Source organism: Ranitomeya imitator, chromosome 2 (genome assembly GCF_032444005.1).
Source record: "Ranitomeya imitator isolate aRanImi1 chromosome 2, aRanImi1.pri, whole genome shotgun sequence".
Lineage (NCBI taxonomy): Eukaryota > Metazoa > Chordata > Amphibia > Anura > Dendrobatidae > Ranitomeya > Ranitomeya imitator.
Window position 1 is genome coordinate 178,599,595 of NC_091283.1, and position 22,226 is coordinate 178,621,820.

The 22,226-nt window shown below is 51.3% G+C and overlaps 2 protein-coding genes across 3 annotated transcripts in view; one reads left to right on the plus strand and one right to left on the minus strand.

Annotated features, from left to right (window-relative positions):
* The window catches only part of QSOX2 (quiescin sulfhydryl oxidase 2), a 41,533-nt gene extending 30,439 nt beyond the window's left edge, over positions 1 to 11,094 (minus strand). For both annotated transcript variants that reach the window (XR_011318029.1, XM_069748131.1), the window contains exons 1-3: positions 10,791 to 11,094; positions 2,709 to 2,809; positions 911 to 959 (exon numbers count right to left, since the gene is read on the minus strand). Coding sequence is in view for 1 of the 2 variants with exons in the window: in XM_069748131.1 (XP_069604232.1) it covers positions 911 to 959; positions 2,709 to 2,809; positions 10,791 to 11,043 (403 nt within the window). In the remaining variant the exon portion in view is untranslated. The remainder of the gene's footprint in view (positions 1 to 910; positions 960 to 2,708; positions 2,810 to 10,790) is intronic.
* A 5,478-nt stretch (positions 11,095 to 16,572) lies between these two features.
* LOC138666308 (uncharacterized) lies at positions 16,573 to 17,592 on the plus strand. Its single transcript, XM_069754535.1, has one exon. The coding sequence runs from the start codon at positions 16,573 to 16,575 to the stop codon at positions 17,590 to 17,592; it is 1,020 nt and encodes a 339-aa protein (XP_069610636.1).
* Positions 17,593 to 22,226: the final 4,634 nt, after the last annotated feature.

Below are 22,226 nucleotides of genomic sequence, written 5' to 3' on the forward strand. Positions count from 1 at the left end.
TTAAAGGGGTTTTCTCGTGTTCAGAGCTGGATATTGTTGGATAGTGCTTGTAAAAGCAAAACATTTTCCATTTACTGGTTATTAAAACTTGCAGCCGTTCTTGAGATATTAATGTTTTTCTTTTGTTTATAGCTCATTGCCAAGGATACCGACCACCCCTGCTGTCTGGCTCGTAAGCATTGAGCTGAAACTGTCAGGAATTAGGGGGTAACGGCGCGATCCAGCAATCCTGGCCAGCTTCAAAAGGGCTCAATAAAAATGAGTTATCAAGCATGGCGCACATTCTGCCCTCTAGCACTGTGCATGCCTGATTCCCCGGCTCCCTGGCAGTAGCGCATCATGACAGCTGAATGATTTACAGCTACTAGACAGCTTGATTACATGTGGGGATTCCCTAGCAACCAGGCAACCCCCACATGTACTTATGCTGGCTACCAGATGTAAATCATTCAGCTGGGGCAATAAAAACTATATCTCCGAGCACTAAAAAATACTCGGAGGTCACGGAAAACCGGAGCAACGAGTACACTCGCTCATCACTACTGATAAGCAGTAAAGTGACCCCCCAACCCCAACATTAAACACGACTACACGGTTCTGATGTGCAGACCCCATACCTGGTGCTGGCGATTGGTGAGGGAGGGGTGGGCAGAGGCAATATTGGAAAAAGAAGAGAAAGTCACAAAATTAAGGGAGGAAGCAGAGATATGTCTGCAGGTGTGAGGGCGATACATCAGAAATGTGTAGCAAAGCTTAATGTCACGGCTCGATGGCTGTGTTAAGCAACCAGAGCACCTTGGCTTCATCAGCTGCTCATCAGGGGGGCGGCAGTAGTCAGACCCCCACCAAACTGATCCTAAAGAGAACTCATAAATGTTACAGTACCAAGAAATCCCCGCCATTAAATTACCTTTGTAGTTTTCTCCTTGAGTAAAGTCTTTCGTAAATGGACTAAAGAACTAAAAAGAACAAGAAAAAAAAACATTTTTAACATTTAGAATCAGACGTCCACAAAGTGACAGCAGGTGAGCGCCCCTCATACCTAATGAGCAAACAAGAGACCGGCGAGCGCCCCTCTGACCTAACAGGAAAGTGAGTGGCGGGTGAGCGCTCCTTTGACCTAACGGGAAAGTGAGTGGCGGGTGAGTGCCCCTCTGACCTAACGGGAAAGTGAGTGGCGGGTGAGCGCCCCTCTGACCTAACGGGAAAGTGAGTGGCGGGTGAGCGCCCCTCTGACCTAATGAGCAAACAAGTGGTGGGCGAGACCTCCCCTCTGACCTAACGGGAAAGTGAGTGGTGGGCGAGCACCCCTCTGACCTAATGAGCAAACAAGTGGTGGGTGAGCACCCCTCTGACCTAACAGGAAAGTGAGTGGCGGGTGAGCGTCCCTCTGACCTAACGGGAAAGTGAGTGGTGGGCGAGCACCCCTCTGACCTAATGAGCAAACAAGAGACCGGCGAGCGCCCCTCTGACCTAACAGGAAAGTGAGTGGCGGGTGAGCGCTCCTTTGACCTAACGGGAAAGTGAGTGGCGGGTGAGCGCCCCTCTGACCTAACGGGAAAGTGAGTGGCGGGTGAGCGCCCCTCTGACCTAATGAGCAAACAAGTGGTGGGCGAGACCTCCCCTCTCACCTAACGGGAAAGTGAGTGGTGGGCGAGCACCCCTCTGACCTAATGAGCAAGCAAGTGGTGGGTGAGCACCCCTCTGACCTAACAGGAAAGTGAGTGGCGGGTGAGCGTCCCTCTGACCTAACGGGAAAGTGAGTGGCGGGTGAGTGCTCCTTTGACCTAACGGGAAAGTGAGTGGCGGGTGAGTGCTCCTTTGACCTAACGGGAAAGTGAGTGGCGGGTGAGTGCTCCTTTGACCTAACGGGAAAGTGAGTGGCGGGTGAGTGCCCCTCTGACCTAATGAGCAAACAAGTGGTGGGCGAGACCTCCCCTCTGACCTAACGGGAAAGTGAGTGTTGGGCGAGCACCCCTCTGACCTAATGAGCAAACAAGTGGTGGGCGAGCACCCCTCTGACCTAACAGGAAAGTGAGTGGCGGGTGAGCGTCCCTCTGACCTAACGGGAAAGTGAGTGGCGGGTGAGCGCCCCTCTGACCTAATGGGAAAGTGAGTGGCGGGTGAGCGCTTCTCTGACCTAACGGGAAAGAGAGTGGCGGGTGAGCGCCCCTCTGACCTAGTGGGAAAGTGAGTGGCTTTGTTGAAAGACCTTGCTGTTTGCTTATTACTTTATTACATTCAGTGAGGGACCTGTGATCATTTGTTTTCTTCTCCTCCTGCATCGTAGTCTGTGGCTATAACGAGTCTCCTATGTAACTGAGAGCCTGAGTCTGGGCTTCACAGAGGACCAACATGGCAGCCAAGGAGGTCTTCATAGGGTCCATACCATCGGCACCCCATAATTGCGAAGCAGGGTGGGGGAAAATTGTTGCACAGAATGGCACCATCCTATGAACTGTGATTGACAGCGCCATTTAAAGGGTTGACAACAGCTGATGCAGACAGTGTCTTGTCTTGGGCCCTTCCAACAACAATCCCTTTAAATCCACTTCCAACATGAAGCTGTTAATGGGCATGCTTGGAGTTTTAGTGTTTTACGACAACTGGTGCTTCGCAGTGGTTGGAAATGCTGGTATATGAGGGGGCGACTTTGCCGTCCTGTAGTTGCTGGCTGTATGCCATGATCGTGCCCACGCCACACTCACCCGAAACGTTGGGTAGAACTGGACGCCATAGTCTTTGCAGATGGCCGTGTTCTCCTCGTCGGCGCAGTTCAGCACTCCGATCCTTATTGCGGGATTCCAGTCTAAAAGGGAAGGAACATCAGGGGGTCAGAGCTGTGACAGGCGGCAACAGATCACATTACCGGTATAGCACCCGCTGCTCTCCCATATGCTCCGCTGCAGCCTGGCACCGCCGTATCCAATGCCCGCAATCTATAAAGTGGGGTCAGGTTGCTCATCTCTATCAGCACAGATAAAGCGTCCACACTTATGGAGAACCCACCGTGTCCCCTGAAAGGGACGTCCATATGTTTAGTAGTCACACCACCACCCCCATCCTCCCCCATCACTGAAGCTGGATCACAGTGACGGCCAAATAAAAGGGGCAATGCCCACCAGGGTCTCCACCAGCACCGCTGCCCTATGACTGTGGTTCCTCGCTCACTTCAAGTGGGCTGTGTTGCAATACCCAACGCAACCATTGGTCAGAGGTGGCGCTGTTTCTGATAGCCTTTATGAAGGTTACCACTCACTGACAGCAAGTAGTAATGTAACAATGGGAAAGTCAGAACTTAGTGGACTGGCGATACAGATACTCAATACCACAAGAATGGAAACTACAACCCCAGCCCGGGCAAACTTAAAGGGGTGTGACAGCTGAGGAGATGTCGGTTTGCAGCAGACGAGGTGACAGATGAGGAAACTGGAGGTATCTGATGACAGATGGAAAGCTATTGAGCCCCCGGACAAAAGATCTACTCGACCATTGTACGCAGCACAAAGTGACCCTCCGCCGCAGGACAAAAACTTGGGCTTGAGAGTGGAGAGTGTGGAGACGGTCACTTCTCGCCCTCCTCCAGCCCAGGCCCTTAAATGTTAATGTTGCCTGACAATGGCGGCCCGGCTCTGGTTGCAGCAGATGGGGAGTGGGCAACCCGGGCCGGGAGGAAGCTGTAGGGTACGGGGGCGTCGGGGTCACCAAAGCATCTGATCAACGGACCAAGGATCGTTCATGGAGACACGGCCGTGGGAGGGTGATCATCCCCCGTAATTAGAGGGGTCCATACACTGAGCCATTCTCGATACATAACCCCTTCCTGACACCTCCAATTGTGGCTTTTTTCTTCCCCTTTTTCCAAGGGCCATTAGCCCCACGTTGATTGAGCCGTATGATGTCTCGCTATTTTCGCAGTGGGACGCTTGTTAACACTAACATTTTGGGGTACGAACGACTTCTCGATGAATTTTTATAACTTTTTTTTTTTAGAAACTGAAGCAATAGAAAAATGGCAATTTTGGCTTTTCTATTTTTTTCCTCTCTTCACAGATTACGTAGAGATATATTCCGATAGATCAAACTTTTACCTATGCGGCAATACCAAATACATATTATCATTTTCACTTTTTTTTTTAGAAACTGGGATTTTTTTTTTTTTTCACTTTTTCTTTTATTTGATCCTGTGGACGTCCGGTTGCCTGTACTATAGATTGTAATAGCTCAGTACAGCTGTATATAGCCAGAGTCATAGCCGTATATAGCCAGAGTCATAGCCGTATATAGCCAGAGTCATAGCCGTATATAGCCAGAGTCATAGCCGTATATAGCCAGAGTCATAGCCGTATATAGCCAGAGTCATAGCCGTATATAGCCAGAGTCATAGCCGTATATAGCCAGAGTCATAGCCGTATATAGCCAGAGTCATAGCCGTATATAGCCAGAGTCATAGCCGTATATAGCCAGAGTCATAGCCGTATATAGCCAGAGTCATAGCCGTATATAGCCAGAGTCATAGCCGTATATAGCCAGAGTCATAGCCGTATATAGCCAGAGTCATAGCCGTATATAGCCAGAGTCATAGCCGTATATAGCCAGAGTCATAGCCGTATATAGGCAGAGTCATAGCCGTATATAGCCAGAGTCATAGCCGTATATAGCCAGAGTCATAGCCGTATATAGCCAGAGTCATAGCCGTATATAGCCAGAGTCATAGCCGTATATAGCCAGAGTCATAGCCGTATATAGCCAGAGTCATAGCCGTATATAGCCAGAGTCATAGCCGTATATAGCCAGAGTCATAGCCGTATATAGGCAGAGTCATAGCCGTATATAGCCAGAGTCATAGCTGTATATAGCCAGCGTCATAGAAGTATATAGTCAGAGTCACTGGCTATGAATCCAAACCATAGATTGGGCTTTGGAGGAGCACCAAGATGGCAGCAACGGGGGCCCGTTACAGGACAGATATGGGGGCTCAAATGGACTCGCCACTGTGACTGCGCGGACCTAAATGCTGCGGTCAGTGACTAACAAGGGCATTTAAGCAGTTAGACAGCCGTGATCGGAGCTAACTGGGATCGAGGCAGATGGGAGGCAGGTGCCAGCTGTACAACGCTGCCGCCACCTGCCCACTATAACAGTAGCCATTGTGTGAAGTTGACCCTAAGGGAGTTGAAGAAATATGAATGTAAACTACAACCCCCTCCTCCCTCCATGACACCAACCCCAGACATGGACTACTTAAAGGGATGTGACAACAGGGATGTCAGTTCTGAGCCTGATCCACACTGTGGCGTAACCGAACAAGATGGGGTTAATTGCAAACTTCCATGTGTTCTCATTAGGGAAAGGAGAGTACGGCGACTGCAGGCAAGCTTTGATGGCTGCTGATCTGTAAGAACAGAGGATTGGACACACTAAGCTCCAATATGCCCGATCGTCCTATCTCCGCTGAAGTGAACGCCCCCTAGTGGCCACAGCTTCACATCATCACATAAATGTATCATGCTGCTCGATGCAGCCATTTCCCAGTGACGCTGGAATCTCCTCTTGGCAGGTAGAAGTGTGCGGCGGCTTACCACACGCCATTATTACTCTAATGACAGGGTGCGCTAATGAGGGATTAGAAAAAAAGGAGCAGCATCAAAGCAGAAAGGAAACCTTCACCCAACGTGAAGCGCGAGCAGCAGGTGACAGAGCAGGGATACACAAGGTGACAAGGAGGCCGCGTTCCCCAGCCCCACAACGGCGCAGATTCACAGGGAAACTAGTCAATGACCCTCTGATCGGTCGCAGCGAGGAAAGTCGGACCACCATTTATATGTAGAAGGACAGGACTGAATGGAGAAGGTCGACCCCTTTGAGTATTGGTCAGGACTTGTCAAAGAAGGGCATGTGCCCCCATCACAGCCAGAATACGGCATTTTCTCCAAGGACCAACACAAAAGAGAAGATGAAGGCACCAAACGTGGCAACACAGGGAAATACCAGGACCTGAGGTTACACTGACGCATCGCCTGGTTTTTCGGGTTTATCAGCTCTGACAAAGAAATAACTGAACACAAAGCACGTACACAGTATACCGTACACACGTGGCACAAATCAGTATACAGCGGGCACCGTATATTGTACACAGCCCACATGGCACCTATCAGTATACAGCGGGCACCGTATATTGTACACAGGTCACGTGGCACATATCAGTATACAGCGAGCACCGTATATTGTATCCAGCCCACGTGGCACCTATCAGTATTCAGCGAGCACCGTATATTGTACACAGCCCACGTGGCACCTATCAGTATACAGCGGGCACCGTATATTGTACACAGCCCACGTGGCACCTATCAGTATACAGCGGGCACCGTATATTGTACACAGGTCACGTGGCACCTATCAGTATACAGCGGGCACCGTATATTGTACACAGCCCACGTGGCACCTATCAGTATACAGCGGGCACCGTATATTGTACACAGCCCACGTGGCACCTATCAGTATACAGCGGGCACCGTATATTGTACACAGCCCACGTGGCACATATCAGTATACAGCGAGCACCGTATATTGTACACAGCCCATGTGGCACATATCAGTATACAGCGGCACTGTATATTGCACACAGCCAACGTGGCACATATCAGTATACAGCGAGCACCGTATATTGTGCTCAGGTCACGTGGCACATATCAGTATACAGCGAACACCGTATATTGTACACAGCCAACGTGGCACATATCAGTATACAGCGAGCACCGTATATTGTACACAGCCCACGTGGCACCTATCAGTATACAGCGGGCACCGTATATTGTACAAGGTCACGTGGCACATATCAGTATACAGCGAGCACCGTATATTGTACACAGCCCACGTGGCACCTATCAGTATACAGCCCACGTGGCACCTATCAATATACAGCATGCACCGTATATTGTACACAGCCCACGTGGCACATATCAGTATACAGCGGGCACCGTATATTGTACTCAGGTCACATGGCACCTATCAGTATACAGCATGCACCGTATATTGTACACAGCCCACGTGGCACCTATCAGTATACAGCCCACGTGGCACCTATCAATATACAGCGTGCACCGTATATTGTACACAGCCCACGTGGCACATATCAGTATACAGCGAGCACTGTATATTGTACACAGCCCACGTGGCACCTATCAGTATACAGCATGCACCGTATATTGTACACAGCCCACGTGGCACCTATCAGTATACAGCGACCACCGTATATTGTACACAGCCCACGTGGCACATATCAGTATACAGCGAGCACCGTATATTCTACACAGCCCACGTGGCACATATCAGTATACAGCGAGCACCGTATATTGTGCTCAGGTCACGTGGCACATATCAGTATACAGCGAGCACCGTATATTGTGCTCAGGTCACGTGGCACATATCAGTATACAGCGAGCACCGTATATTGTACACAGCCCACATGGCACATATCAGTATACAGCGAGCACCGTATATTGTACACAGCCAACTTGGCACATATCAGTATACAGCGAGCACCGTATATTGTACACAGCCCACGTGGCACCTATCAGTATACAGCGAGCACCGTATATTGTACACAGCCCACGTGGCACCTATCAGTATACAGCCCACGTGGCACCTATCAGTATACAGCGTGCACCGTATATTGTACACAGCCCACATGGAACATATCAGTATACAGCGAGCACCGTATATTGTACACAGCCCACGTGGCACATATCAGTATACAGCGAGCACCGTATATTGTGCTCAGGTCACGTGGCACATATCAGTATACAGCGAGCACCGTATATTGTACACAGCCCACATGGCACATATCAGTATACAGCGAGCACCGTATATTGTACACAGCCAACTTGGCACATATCAGTATACAGCGAGCACCGTATATTGTACACAGCCCACGTGGCACCTATCAGTATACAGCGAGCACCGTATATTGTACACAGCCCACGTGGCACCTATCAGTATACAGCCCACGTGGCACCTATCATAATACAGCGTGCACCATATATTGTACACAGCCCACATGGCACATATCAGTATACAGCGAGCACCGTATATTGTACACAGCCCACGTGGCACCTATCAGTATACAGCGAGCACCGTATATTGTACACAGCCCACGTGGCACCTATCAGTATACAGCGAGCACCGTATATTGTACACAGCCCACGTGGCACCTATCAGTATACAGCGAGCACCGTATATTGTACACAGCCCACGTGGCACCTATCAGTATACAGCGAGCACCGTATATTGTACACAGCCCACGTGGCACCTATCACCGTATATTGTACACAGCCCACGTGGCACCTATCAGTATACAGCGAGCACCGTATATTGTACTCAGGTCACGTGGCACATATCAGTATACAGCGGGCACCGTATATTGTACTCAGGTCACGTGGCACATATCAGTATACAGCGAGCACCGTATATTGTACACAGCCCACGTAGCACCTATCAGTATACAGCGGGCACCGTATATTGTACACAGCCCACGTGGCACATATCAGTATACAGCGAGCACCGTATATTGTACACAGCCCACGTGGCACATATCAGTATACAGCAGGCACTGTATATTGTACACAGCCCACGTGGCACATATCAGTATACAGCGAGCACCGTATATTGTACACAGCCCATATGGCACATATCAGTATACAGCGAGCACCGTATATTGTACACAGCCCACGTGGCACCTATCAGTATACAGCGAGCACCGTATATTGTACACAGCCCACGTGGCACCTATCAGTATACAGCCCACGTGGCACCTATCAGTATACAGCGTGCACAGTATATTGTACACAGCCCACGTGGCACATATCAGTATACAGCGAGCACTGTATATTGCACACAGCCCACGTGGCACATATCAGTATACAGCAGGCACCGTATATTGTACACAGCCCACGTGGCACATATCAGTATTCAGCGTGCACCGTATATTGTACACAGCCCACGTGGCACATATCAGTATACAGCGGGCACCGTATATTGTACACAGGTCACATACAAGTATACAGCGGGCACCGTATATTGTACACAGCCCAGATGGCACATATCAGTATACAGCGGGCAGCGTATATTGTACGCAGGTCACGTGGCACATATCAGTATACAGCAGGCACCGAATATTGTACAAGCTCACGTGGCACATATCAGTATACAGCAGGCACCGAATATTGTACGCAGCCCAAGTGGCACATATCAGTATACAGCAGGCACCGAATATTGTACACAGCACACGTGGCACATATCAGTATACAGCAGGCACCGAATATTGTACACAGCCCACGTGGCACATATCAGTATACAGCGAGCACCGTATATTGTACACAGGTCACGTGGCACATATCAGTATACAGCGAGCACCGTATATTGTACACAGGTCACATATGAGTATACAGCGGGCAGCGTATATTGTACACAGGTCACGTGGCACATATCAGTATACAGCAGGCACCGTATATTGTACACAGCCCACGTGGCACATATCAGTATACAGCAAGCACCGGATATTGTACACAGGTCACGTGGCACATATCAGTATACAGCGGGCACCGTATATTGTACACAGCCCACATGGCACACATCAGTATATGCGGGGTCCGTATAACATACATGTTCCATGTGGCACAGAAGATGCTACACTCCCCTTCTCCTCCCTCCACCAGTGGACGCTACATCCCCCTCCTCCTCCACCAGTGGACGCTACATCCCCCTCCTCCTCCACCAGTGGACGCTACATCCCCCTCCTCCTCCACCAGTGGACGCTACATCCCCCTCCTCCTCCACCAGTGGACGCTACATCCCCCTCCTCCTCCACCAGTGGACGCTACATCCCCCTCCTCCTCCACCAGTGGACGCTACATCCCCCTCCTCCTCCACCAGTGGACGCTACATCCCCCTCCACCAGTGGACGCTACATCCCCATCCCCCTCCACCAGTGGACGCTACATCCCCCTCCTCCTCCACCAGAGGACGCTACATCCCCCTCCTCCTCCACCAGAGGACGCTACATCCCCCTCCTCCTCCACCAGAGGACGCTACATCCCCCTCCTCCTCCACCAGAGGACGCTACATCCCCCTCCTCCTCCACCAGAGGATGCTACATCCCCCACCTCCTCCACCAGAGGACGCTACATCCCCCACCTCCTCCACCAGTGGACGCTACATCCCCCTCCTCCTCCACCAGTGGACGCTACATCCCCCCCTCCTCCACCAGTGGACGCTACATCCCCCTCCTCCTCCACCAGTGGACGCTACATCCCCCTCCTCCTCCACCAGTGGACGCTACATCCCCATCCCCCTCCACCAGTGGACGCTACATCCCCATCCCCCTCCACCAGTGGACGCTACATCCCCATCCCCCTCCACCAGTGGACGCTACATCCCCCTCCTCCTCCACCAGAGGACGCTACATCCCCATCCCCCTCCACCAGTGGACGCTACATCCCCATCCCCCTCCACCAGTGGACGCTACATCCCCCTCCTCCTCCACCAGAGGACGCTACATCCCCCTCCTCCTCCACCAGTGGACGCTACATCCCCATCCCACTCCACCGGTGGACGCTACATCCTCCTCCTCCTCCACCAGAGGACGCTACATCCCCCTCCTCCTCCACCAGTGGACGCTACATCCCAATCCCCCTCCACCAGTGGACGCTACATCCCCCTCCTCCTCCACCAGTGGACGCTACATCCCCATCCCCCTCCACCAGTGGACGCTACATCCCCCCCGCTCTCACCCTGCACATCAGCGCCCAGGTCCCGCCAGGTGGGGGCGTAGTTGATGCAATGGCCGCACCAGGAGGAGTAGAACTCCAGCAGCCAGGCAGACGAGGAGTTATACAGGGCGCCGGGCACCGATCTCCGCGCCAGTATGGCGATGCCAGCATCCTGCGGCCCATACAGCGTCTTCTCCGCAGCCAGCAACAGCAGCACGGCCCCGACCAGGAGAATCTGCAGCGCCGCCCGCGGCATCCCGGAACAGCCGGCCATCGCTACCGTGCAGCCGACCTCTCACCCCGTGACGTCATACACTGGAAACCCCTGTAAGGGGCGGGAAAAGAGGCGGAGAGCCCAGGATCTGGACCACGCTCAGTCACGGCCTCCTGAGGGAAAGGCGGAGGATCGTCCATCAGCAGACCACGCCCCGTCACGTACTCAGCTATTGATATGGGCGTGGACTCCATGTTGGGGCGGAGACTGTCCATCAGCAGACCACGCCCTATCACGTACTCAGCTATTGATATGGGCGTGAATTCCATAATGGGGCGGAGACTGTCCATCAGCAGACCACACCCTACACGTACTCAGCTATCAATATGGGCGTGAATTCCATAATGGGGCGGAGACTCGTCATCAGCAGACCACGCCCTGTTCTTCCCAGTCTACAGCAGGCAGTAAAGTACACGTGGTTACAGCAGAAATAATCTGGTGCCGGATCATTAAATGCCGGATTACAGGGCTGCCACTACCTATATCTATGTGATAGAAGCTATGAGTTCAGGCTCAATAGACTGCAGGACATCCCTACTCTATGGGTCTCCATCTCCACACTTTTATAGCTGCGATGCGCTGACAACCATTGCAGCATTTTGTGCTGACCCGAGCATATACCGGGAGTGCCGTATACCGAGAACGCCCCGGCGTCTGATCCGCCATATACAGAAATCCCCCTTACAGAGCCGCCGTATACAGAAATCCCCCTACAGAGCCGCCGTACACCAGAAATCCCCTACAGAGCCGCCGTATACAGAAATCCCCCTTACAGAGCCGCCGTATACAGAAATCCACCTACAGAGCCGCCGTATACAGAAATCCCCCTACAGAGCCGCCGTATACAGAAATCTCCCTACAGAGCCTCCGTATACAGAAATCCCCCTACAGAGCCGCCGTATACAGAAATCTCCCTACAGAGCCTCCGTATACAGAAATCTCCCTACAGAGCCGCCGTATACAGAAATCCCCCTACAGAGCCGCCGTATACAGAAATCCCCCTACAGAGCCGCCGTATACAGAAATCCCCCTACAGAGCCGCCGTATACAGAAATCCCCCTACAGAGCCGCCGTATACAGAAATCCCCCTACAGAGCCGCCGTACACCAGAAATCCCCTACAGAGCCGCCGTATACAGAAATCCCCCTTACAGAGCCGCCGTATACAGAAATCTCCCTACAGAGCCTCCGTATACAGAAATCCCCCTACAGAGCCGCCGTATACAGAAATCTCCCTACAGAGCCGCCGTATACAGAAATCCCCCTTACAGAGCCGCCGTATACAGAAATCCCCCTACAGAGCCGCCGTATACAGAAATCCCCCTACAGAGCCGCCGTATACAGAAATCCCCTACAGAGCCGCCGTATACAGAAATCCCCCTTACAGAGCCGCCGTATACAGAAATCTCCCTACAGAGCCTCCGTATACAGAAATCCCCCTACAGAGCCGCCGTATACAGAAATCTCCCTACAGAGCCTCCGTATACAGAAATCTCCCTACAGAGCCGCCGTATACAGAAATCCCCCTACAGAGCCGCCGTATACAGAAATCCCCCTACAGAGCCGCCGTATACAGAAATCCCCCTACAGAGCCGCCGTATACAGAAATCCCCCTACAGAGCCGCCGTATACAGAAATCCCCCTACAGAGCCTCCGTATACAGAAATCCCCCTACAGAGCCGCCGTATACAGAAATCCCCCTACAGAGCCGCCGTATACAGAAATCTCCCTACAGAGCCTCCGTATACAGAAATCTCCCTACAGAGCCGCCGTATACAGAAATCCCCCTACAGAGCCGCCGTATACAGAAATCCCCCTACAGAGCCGCCGTATACAGAAATCCCCCTACAGAGCCGCCGTATACAGAAATCCCCCTACAGAGCCTCCGTATACAGAAATCTCCCTACAGAGCCTCCGTATACAGAAATCCCCCTACAGAGCCGCCGTATACAGAAATCTCCCTACAGAGCCTCCGTATACAGAAATCTCCCTACAGAGCCTCCGTATACAGAAATCCCCCTACAGAGCCGCCGTATACAGAAATCCCCCTACAGAGCCGCCGTATACAGAAATCCCCCTACAGAGCCGCCGTATACAGAAATCTCCCTACAGAGCCTCCGTATACAGAAATCCCCCTACAGAGCCGCCGTATACAGAAATCCCCCTACAGAGCCGCCGTACACCAGAAATCCCCTACAGAGCCGCCGTATACAGAAATCCCCCTTACAGAGCCGCCGTATACAGAAATCTCCCTACAGAGCCGCCGTATACAGAAATCCCCCTACAGAGCCTCCGTATACAGAAATCCCCCTACAGAGCCGCCGTATACAGAAATCTCCCTACAGAGCCTCCGTATACAGAAATCCCCCTACAGAGCCTCCGTATACAGAAATCCCCTACAGAGCCGCCGTATACAGAAATCTCCCTACAGAGCCTCCGTATACAGAAATCCCCCTACAGAGCCGCCGTATACAGAAATCCCCCTACAGAGCCGCCGTATACAGAAATCCCCCTACAGAGCCGCCGTATACAGAAATCTCCCTACAGAGCCGCCGTATACAGAAATCTCCCTACAGAGCCTCCGTATACAGAAATCCCCCTACAGAGCCGCCGTATACAGAAATCCCCCTACAGAGCCTCCGTATACAGAAATCCCCCTACAGAGCCGCCGTATACAGAAATCCCCCTACAGAGCCGCCGTATACAGAAATCCCCCTACAGAGCCGCCGTATACAGAAATCCCCCTACAGAGCCGCCGTATACAGAAATCCCCCTACAGAGCCGCCGTATACAGAAATCTCCCTACAGAGCCTCCGTATACAGAAATCTCCCTACAGAGCCTCCGTATACAGAAATCCCCCTACAGAGCCGCCATATACAGAAATCCCCCTACAGAGCCGCCGTATACAGAAATCCCCCTACAGAGCCGCCGTATACAGAAATCTCCCTACAGAGCCGCCGTATACAGAAATCTCCCTACAGAGCCTCCGTATACAGAAATCTCCCTACAGAGCCTCCGTATACAGAAATCCCCCTACAGAGCCGCCGTATACAGAAATCCCCCTACAGAGCCGCCGTATACAGAAATCCCCCTACAGAGCCGCCGTATACAGAAATCCCCCTACAGAGCCGCCGTATACAGAAATCTCCCTACAGAGCCTCCGTATACAGAAATCCCCCTACAGAGCCGCCGTATACAGAAATCCCCCTACAGAGCCGCCGTATACAGAAATCCCCCTACAGAGCCGCCGTATACAGAAATCTCCCTACAGAGCCTCCGTATACAGAAATCCCCCTACAGAGCCGCCATATACAGAAATCCCCCTTACAGAGCCGCCGTATACAGAAATCCCCCTACAGAGCCGCCGTACACCAGAAATCCCCTACAGAGCCGCCGTATACAGAAATCCCCCTACAGAGCCGCCGTATACAGAAATCCCCCTACAGAGCCGCCGTATACAGAAATCCCCCTTACAGAGCCTCCGTATACAGAAATCCCCCTACAGAGCCGCCGTATACAGAAATCTCCCTACAGAGCCTCCGTATACAGAAATCCCCCTACAGAGCCGCCGTATACAGAAATCTCCCTACAGAGCCTCCGTATACAGAAATCCCCCTACAGAGCCGCCGTATACAGAAATCCCCCTACAGAGCCGCCGTATACAGAAATCTCCCTACAGAGCCTCCGTATACAGAAATCCCCCTACAGAGCCGCCGTATACAGAAATCCCCCTTACAGAGCCGCCGTATACAGAAATCCCCCTACAGAGCCGCCGTACACCAGAAATCCCCTACAGAGCCGCCGTATACAGAAATCCCCCTACAGAGCCGCCGTATACAGAAATCCCCCTACAGAGCCGCCGTATACAGAAATCCCCCTTACAGAGCCTCCGTATACAGAAATCCCCCTACAGAGCCGCCGTATACAGAAATCTCCCTACAGAGCCTCCGTATACAGAAATCCCCCTACAGAGCCGCCGTATACAGAAATCTCCCTACAGAGCCTCCGTATACAGAAATCCCCCTACAGAGCCGCCGTATACAGAAATCCCCCTACAGAGCCTCCGTATACAGAAATCCCCCTACAGAGCCGCCGTATACAGAAATCTCCCTACAGAGCCTCCGTATACAGAAATCCCCCTACAGAGCCGCCGTATACAGAAATCCCCCTACAGAGCCTCCGTATACAGAAATCCCCCTACAGAGCCGCCGTATACAGAAATCCACCTACAGAGCCGCCGTATACAGAAATCCCCCTACAGAGCCTCCGTATACAGAAATCCCCCTACAGAGCCGCCGCATACAGAAATGCCCCTACAGAGCCTCCGTATACAGAAATCCCCCTACAGAGCCGCCGTATACAGAAATCCCCCTACAGAGCCTCCGTATACAGAAATCCCCCTACAGAGCCGCCGTATACAAAAATCCACCTACAGAGCCGCCGTATACAGAAATCCCCCTACAGAGCCTCCGTATACGGAAATGCCCCTACAGAGCCGCCGTACACCAGAAATGCCCCTACAGAGCCGCCGTATACAGAAATCCCCCTACAGAGCCGCCGTATACAGAAATCCCCCTACAGAGCCGCCGTATACAGAAATGCCCCTACAGAGCCTCCGTATACAGAAATCCCCCTACAGAGCCGCCATATACAGAAATCCCCCTACAGAGCCGCCGTACACCAGAAATCCCCTACAGAGCCGCCGTATACAGAAATCCCCCTACAGAGCCGCCGTATACAGAGATCCCCATTACAGAGCCGCTGTACACCAGAAATCTCCCTACAGAGCCTCCGTATACAGAAATCCCTCTACAGAGCCGCCGTATACAGAAATCCCCCTACAGAGCCGCCGTATACAGAAATCTCCCTACAGAGCCTCCGTATACAGAAATCCCCCTACAGAGCCGCCGTATACAGAAATCTCCCTACAGAGCCTCCGTATACAGAAATCCCCCTACAGAGCCGCCGTATACAGAAATCCCCCTACAGAGCCTCCGTATACAGAAATCCCCCTACAGAGCCGCCGTATACAGAAATCTCCCTACAGAGCCTCCGTATACAGAAATCCCCCTACAGAGCCGCCGTATACAGAAATCCCCCTACAGAGCCTCCGTATACAGAAATCCCCCTACAGAGCCGCCGTATACAGAAATCCACCTACAGAGCCGCCGTATACAGAAATCCCCCTACAGAGCCTCCGTATACAGAAATCCCCCTACAGAGCCGCCGTATACAGAAATGCCCCTACAGAGCCTCCGTATACAGAAATCACCCTACAGAGCCGCCGTATACAGAAATCCCCCTACAGAGCCTCCGTATACAGAAATCCCCCTACAGAGCCGCCGTATACAAAAATCCACCTACAGAGCCGCCGTATACAGAAATCCCCCTACAGAGCCGCCATATACAGAAATCCCCCTACAGAGCCGCCATATACAGAAATCCCCCTACAGAGCCGCCGTACACCAGAAATCCCTCTACAGAGCCGCCGTATACAGAAATCCCCCTACAGAGCCTCCGTATACGGAAATGCCCCTACAGAGCCGCCGTACACCAGAAATGCCCCTACAGAGCCGCCGTATACAGAAATCCCCCTACAGAGCCGCCGTATACAGAAATCCCCCTACAGAGCCGCCGTATACAGAAATGCCCCTACAGAGCCGCCATATACAGAAATCCCCCTACAGAGCCGCCGTATACAGAAATCCCCTACAGAGCCGCCGTATACAGAAATCCCCCTACAGAGCCTCCGTATACAGAAATCCCCCTACAGAGCCGCCATATACAGAAATCCCCCTACAGAGCCGCCGTACACCAGAAATCCCCTACAGAGCCGCCGTATACAGAAATGCCCCTACAGAGCCGCCATATACAGAAATCCCCCTACAGAGCCGCCGTATACAGAAATCCCCTACAGAGCCGCCGTATACAGAAATCCCCCTACAGAGCCTCCGTATACAGAAATCCCCCTACAGAGCCGCCATATACAGAAATCCCCCTACAGAGCCGCCGTACACCAGAAATCCCCTACAGAGCCGCCGTATACAGAAATCCCCCTACAGAGCCGCCGTATACAGAGATCCCCATTACAGAGCCGCCGTACACCAGAAATCTCCCTACAGAGCCTCCGTATACAGAAATCCCTCTACAGAGCCGCCGTATACAGAAATCGCCCTACAGAGATGCCGTATACAGAAATCCCCCTACAGAGCCGCCATATACCGAAAATCCCCCTACAGAGACGCCATATACAGAAATCCCCCTAGAGCCGCCGTATACCAGAAATCCCCCTACAGAGCCGCCGTATACAGAGATCCCCCTACAGAGCCGCCATATACAGAAATCCCCCTACAGAGCCGCCGTATACCGAAAATCCCCCTACAGAGCTTCCGTATACAGAAATCCACCTACAGAGCCGCCGTACACCAGAAATCCCCCTACAGAGCCGCCGTATACAGAAATCCCCCTACAGAGCCGCCGTACACCAGAAATCCCCCTACAGAGCCGCCGTATACAGAAATCCCCCTACAGAGCCGCCGTATACAATAAATTTCCCTACAGAGCCGCAGTATACAGAAATCCCCCTACAGAGCCGCAGTATACCAGAAATCTCCCTACAGAGCCGCCGAATACCAGAAACACTCCCCCCCGCTGACTCGCCGTATACTGAGAACCCCCCTGCAGAGCCACCGTATAACGGGAACCCGCAAGTGTCTCACCATATAATGGATCGCCCCATTAGATCTGTTTGGAGGACCTCTCAGTAATTGCAGCTCAGCCTCCATTGAATTTGTTGGGAGTGAAGTTGCAGGACCCATATACTTGTGATCAGTTTTTGGCCTCCGCACCCTCCAGGTACCATAGTAATATACACACGGGTGGATATGGGGATACCTCCTGACATAAATCAGAACACCATTGTGGATAATTTTGTTCTAATCCTATTCTGGATCAGCCATCATTTCCTGGGAAGGGTGGTCCGACCACCATGGCCGCCACTCCAAGGGCATCGAGACGGATCAATCAGATTTTCTGCCAGTCAAAGCAAAGTCAAGGAGGGGATCAGACCTGTAATCTCCACAGTGAAGACCCCGTAGGACGGGCAGTGGCCTCAGATCTTTCTGCTTAGTAGTTGCTGTTTCCTGGGATTACATAGGGGAAAGTGCGGCTTGTTCTATTGAAGCCTTCAGACCCTTTGGGTGGGTGGAAATTTGGTGGCATATAAAAGGGTTGTCATAGCGGAGCCAATAAACGCTGTCCTAATCCTCTAGGTGAGGAGATTGGGGCCTCTATGGAGGGGGCAGCGATTATGTACTGCAATGGTCAGAAGATTCCAAAATGATGACAGAAGGGACAATATATACAGAGATCATACAGACTGTGAACCCAGAGTTCTCCAATATGGTATCTAAGGCCTCTGTCCCTGGAGGCCATTGGTTTAGTGCTATATTCCCAACTATCCAGGGGTTCCTTAGTCCAGTGGGTTGCCGTCAGGGCTCCCAGAGTCCAGCGGGTTGCCGTCAGCATAGCTAAGTTCCTCTTTGCTATTTGTTTGCTGTTTTTTTCTGTCCAGCTTGTCAATTTGTTTTTTTCTGCTTGCTGGAAGCTCTGGGACGCAGAGGGTGTACCTCCGTGCCGTTAGTTTGGTACGGAGGGTCTTTTTGCCCTCTTTGCGTGGTTTTTGTAGGGTTTTGTGTTGACCGCAAAGTTACCTTTCCTATCCTCGCTCTGTTCAGAAAGTTGGGCCTCACTTTGCTAAATCTATTTCATCTCTACGTTTGTCTTTTCATCTTAACTCACAGTCATTATATGTGGGGGCTGCCTTTTCCTTTGGGGGATTTCTCTGAGGCAAGGTAGGCTTATTTTCTATCTTCAGGCTAGCTAGTTTCTCAGGCCGTGCCGAGTTGCATAGGGAGCGTTAGGCGCAATCCACGGCTGCCTTTAGTGTGGTTGGAGAGGATTAGGGATTGCGGTCAACAGAGTTCCCACGTCTCAGAGCTCGTTCTTGTTTTTTGGGTTATTGCCAGGTCACTGTATGTGCGCTGACCTCTATGTCCATTGTGGTACTGAATTACCTTTCACAACAGTACTGGAGGCCCAAAGTACTAAAGATTCACAATAGAGGGAAAAAAGAAGTTCTGAGACCATTTTTTTTTCTTTGCACTGTGTTTTGCCTTTTTTTTCCCCTAGACATTTGGGTGGTTCAGGACACAGGTGTAGCAATGGACATTAAAGGTCTGTCTTCATGTGTGGATCAGCTCACGGCAAGAGTACAAAGTATTCAAGACTTTGTGGTTCAGAATTCTATGTTAGAACTGAGAATTCCTATTCCTGATTTGTTTTTTGGAGATAGAACTAAATTTCTGAGTTTTAAAAATAATTGTAAACTATTTCTGGCTTTGAAACCTCGCTCCTCTGGTGACCCAGTTCAACAAGTTAGCATCGTTATTTCTTTTTTGCGTGGCGACCCTCAGGACTGGGCATTTTCTCTTGCGTCAGGAGATCCTGCATTAAGTAATATCGATGCATTTTTCCTGGCGCTCGGATTGCTGTACGATGAGCCTAATTCTGTGGATCAGGCAGAGAAGAATTTGCTGGCTCTGTGTCAGGGTCAGGATGAAATAGAGGTATATTGTCAGAAATTTAGAAAGTGGTCCGTACTCACTCAGTGGAATGAAGGTGCGCTCGCAGCTATTTTCAGAAAAGGTCTCTCTGAAGCCCTTAAGGATGTCATGGTGGGATTTCCTATGCCTGCTGGTCTGAATGAGTCTATGTCTTTGGCCATTCAGATCGGTCGACGCTTGCGTGAGCGTAAAACTGTGCACCATTTGGCGGTATTATCTGAGCATGGACCTGAGCCTATGCAGTGCGATAGGACTTTGACCAGAGCTGAACGGCAAGAACACAGACGTCGGAATGGGCTGTGTTTTTACTGTGGTGATTCCACTCATGCTATCTCCGATTGTCCTAAGCGCACTAAGCGGTTCGCTAGGTCTGCCACCATTGGTACGGTACAGTCGAAATTTCTTTTGTCCGTTACTTTGATCTGCTCTTTGTCATCCTATTCTGTCATGGCATTTGTGGATTCAGGCGCTGCCCTGAATTTGATGGACTTGGAGTATGCTAGGCGCTGTGGGTTTTTCTTGGAGCCCTTGCAGTATCCTATTCCATTGAGAGGAATTGATGCTACGCCTTTGGCCAAGAATAAGCCTCAGTACTGGACCCAGCTGACCATGTGCATGGCTCCTGCGCATCAGGAGGATATTCGCTTTTTGGTGTTGCATAATCTGCATGATGTGGTCGTGTTGGGGTTGCCATGGCTACAAGTCCATAACCCAGTATTGGATTGGAAATCAATGTCTGTGTCCAGCGGGGGTTGTCAGGGGGTACATGGTGATGTTCCTTTTCTGTCTATTTCATCATCCACCCCTTCTGAGGTCCCAGAGTTCTTGTCAGATTACCGGGATGTATTTGATGAGCCCAAGTCCAGTGCCCTACCTCCGCATAGGGATTGTGCTATCGATTTGATTCCTGGTAGTAAGTTTCCTAAGGGTCGACTGTTTAATTTGTCTGTGCCTGAGCACGCCGCTATGCGGAGTTACGTAAAGGAATCCTTGGAGAAGGGTCATATTCGCCCGTCGTCGTCGCCATTGGGAGCAGGGTTCTTTTCTGTGGCCAAGAAGGATGGTTCGCTGAGACCTTGTATTGATTACCGCCTTCTAAATAAAATCACGGTCAAATTTCAGTACCCCTTGCCGCTGCTGTCTGATTTGTTTGCTCGGATTAAGGGGGCTAGTTGGTTCACCAAGATAGATCTTCGTGGTGCGTATAATCTTGTGCGTATTAAACAGGGCGATGAATGGAAAACAGCATTTAATACGCCCGAGGGCCATTTTGAGTACCTGGTTATGCCATTCGGGCTTTCTAATGCTCCATCAGTGTTTCAGTCCTTTATGCATGACATCTTCCGAGAGTACCTGGATAAATTCCTGATTGTTTACTTGGATGATATTTTGGTCTTTTCGGATGATTGGGAGTCTCACGTGAAGCAGGTCAGAATGGTGTTCCAGGTTCTGCGTACGAATTCTTTGTTTGTGAAGGGGTCAAAGTGTCTCTTTGGTGTTCAGAAGGTTTCATTTTTGGGGTTCATTTTTTCCCCTTCTACTATCGAGATGGACCCTGTTAAAGTTCAGGCCATTTATGATTGGACTCAGCCGACATCTCTGAAGAGTCTGCAAAAGTTCCTGGGCTTTGCTAATTTTTATCGTCGCTTCATCAATAATTTTTCTAGTATTGCTAAACCGTTGACTGAGTTAACCAAGAAGGGTGCTGATGTGGTCAATTGGTCTTCTGCTGCTGTGGAAGCTTTTCAAGAGTTGAAGCGTCGTTTTTCTTCTGCCCCTGTGTTGTGCCAACCAGATGTTTCGCTCCCGTTCCAGGTCGAGGTTGATGCTTCTGAGATTGGAGCAGGGGATGTTTTGTCGCAAAGAAGTTCTGATGGCTCGGTGATGAAACCATGCGCCTTCTTTTCCAGGAAGTTTTCGCCTGCTGAGCGTAATTATGATGTTGGCAATCGAGAGTTGCTGGCCATGAAGTGGGCATTCGAGGAGTGGCGTCATTGGCTTGAAGGAGCTAAGCATCGCGTGGTGGTCTTGACTGATCACAAGAACTTGACTTATCTCGAGTCTGCCAAACGGTTGAATCCTAGACAGGCTCGTTGGTCGCTGTTTTTCTCCCGTTTTGACTTTGTGGTTTCGTACCTTCCGGGCTCTAAAAATGTGAAGGCGGATGCCCTGTCTAGGAGTTTTGTGGCCGACTCTCCGGGTTTGTCTGAGCCGGCGGGTATTCTCAAAGAGGGGGTAATTTTGTCTGCCATCTCCCCTGATTTGCGGCGGGTGCTGCAAAAATTTCAGGCTAATAGACCTGATCGTTGCCCAGCGGAGAAACTGTTTGTCCCTGATAAATGGACGAGTAGAGTTATCTCCGAGGTTCATTGTTCGGTGTTGGCTGGTCATCCTGGAATCTTTCGTACCAGAGATTTGGTGGCTAGATCCTTTTGGTGGCTGTCTCTGTCGCGGGATGTGCGTTCGTTTGTGCAGTCCTGTGGGTTTTGTGCTCGGGCTAAGCCCTGCTGTTCTCGTGCCAGTGGGTTGCTTTTGCCCTTGCCAGTCCCGAAGAGGCCC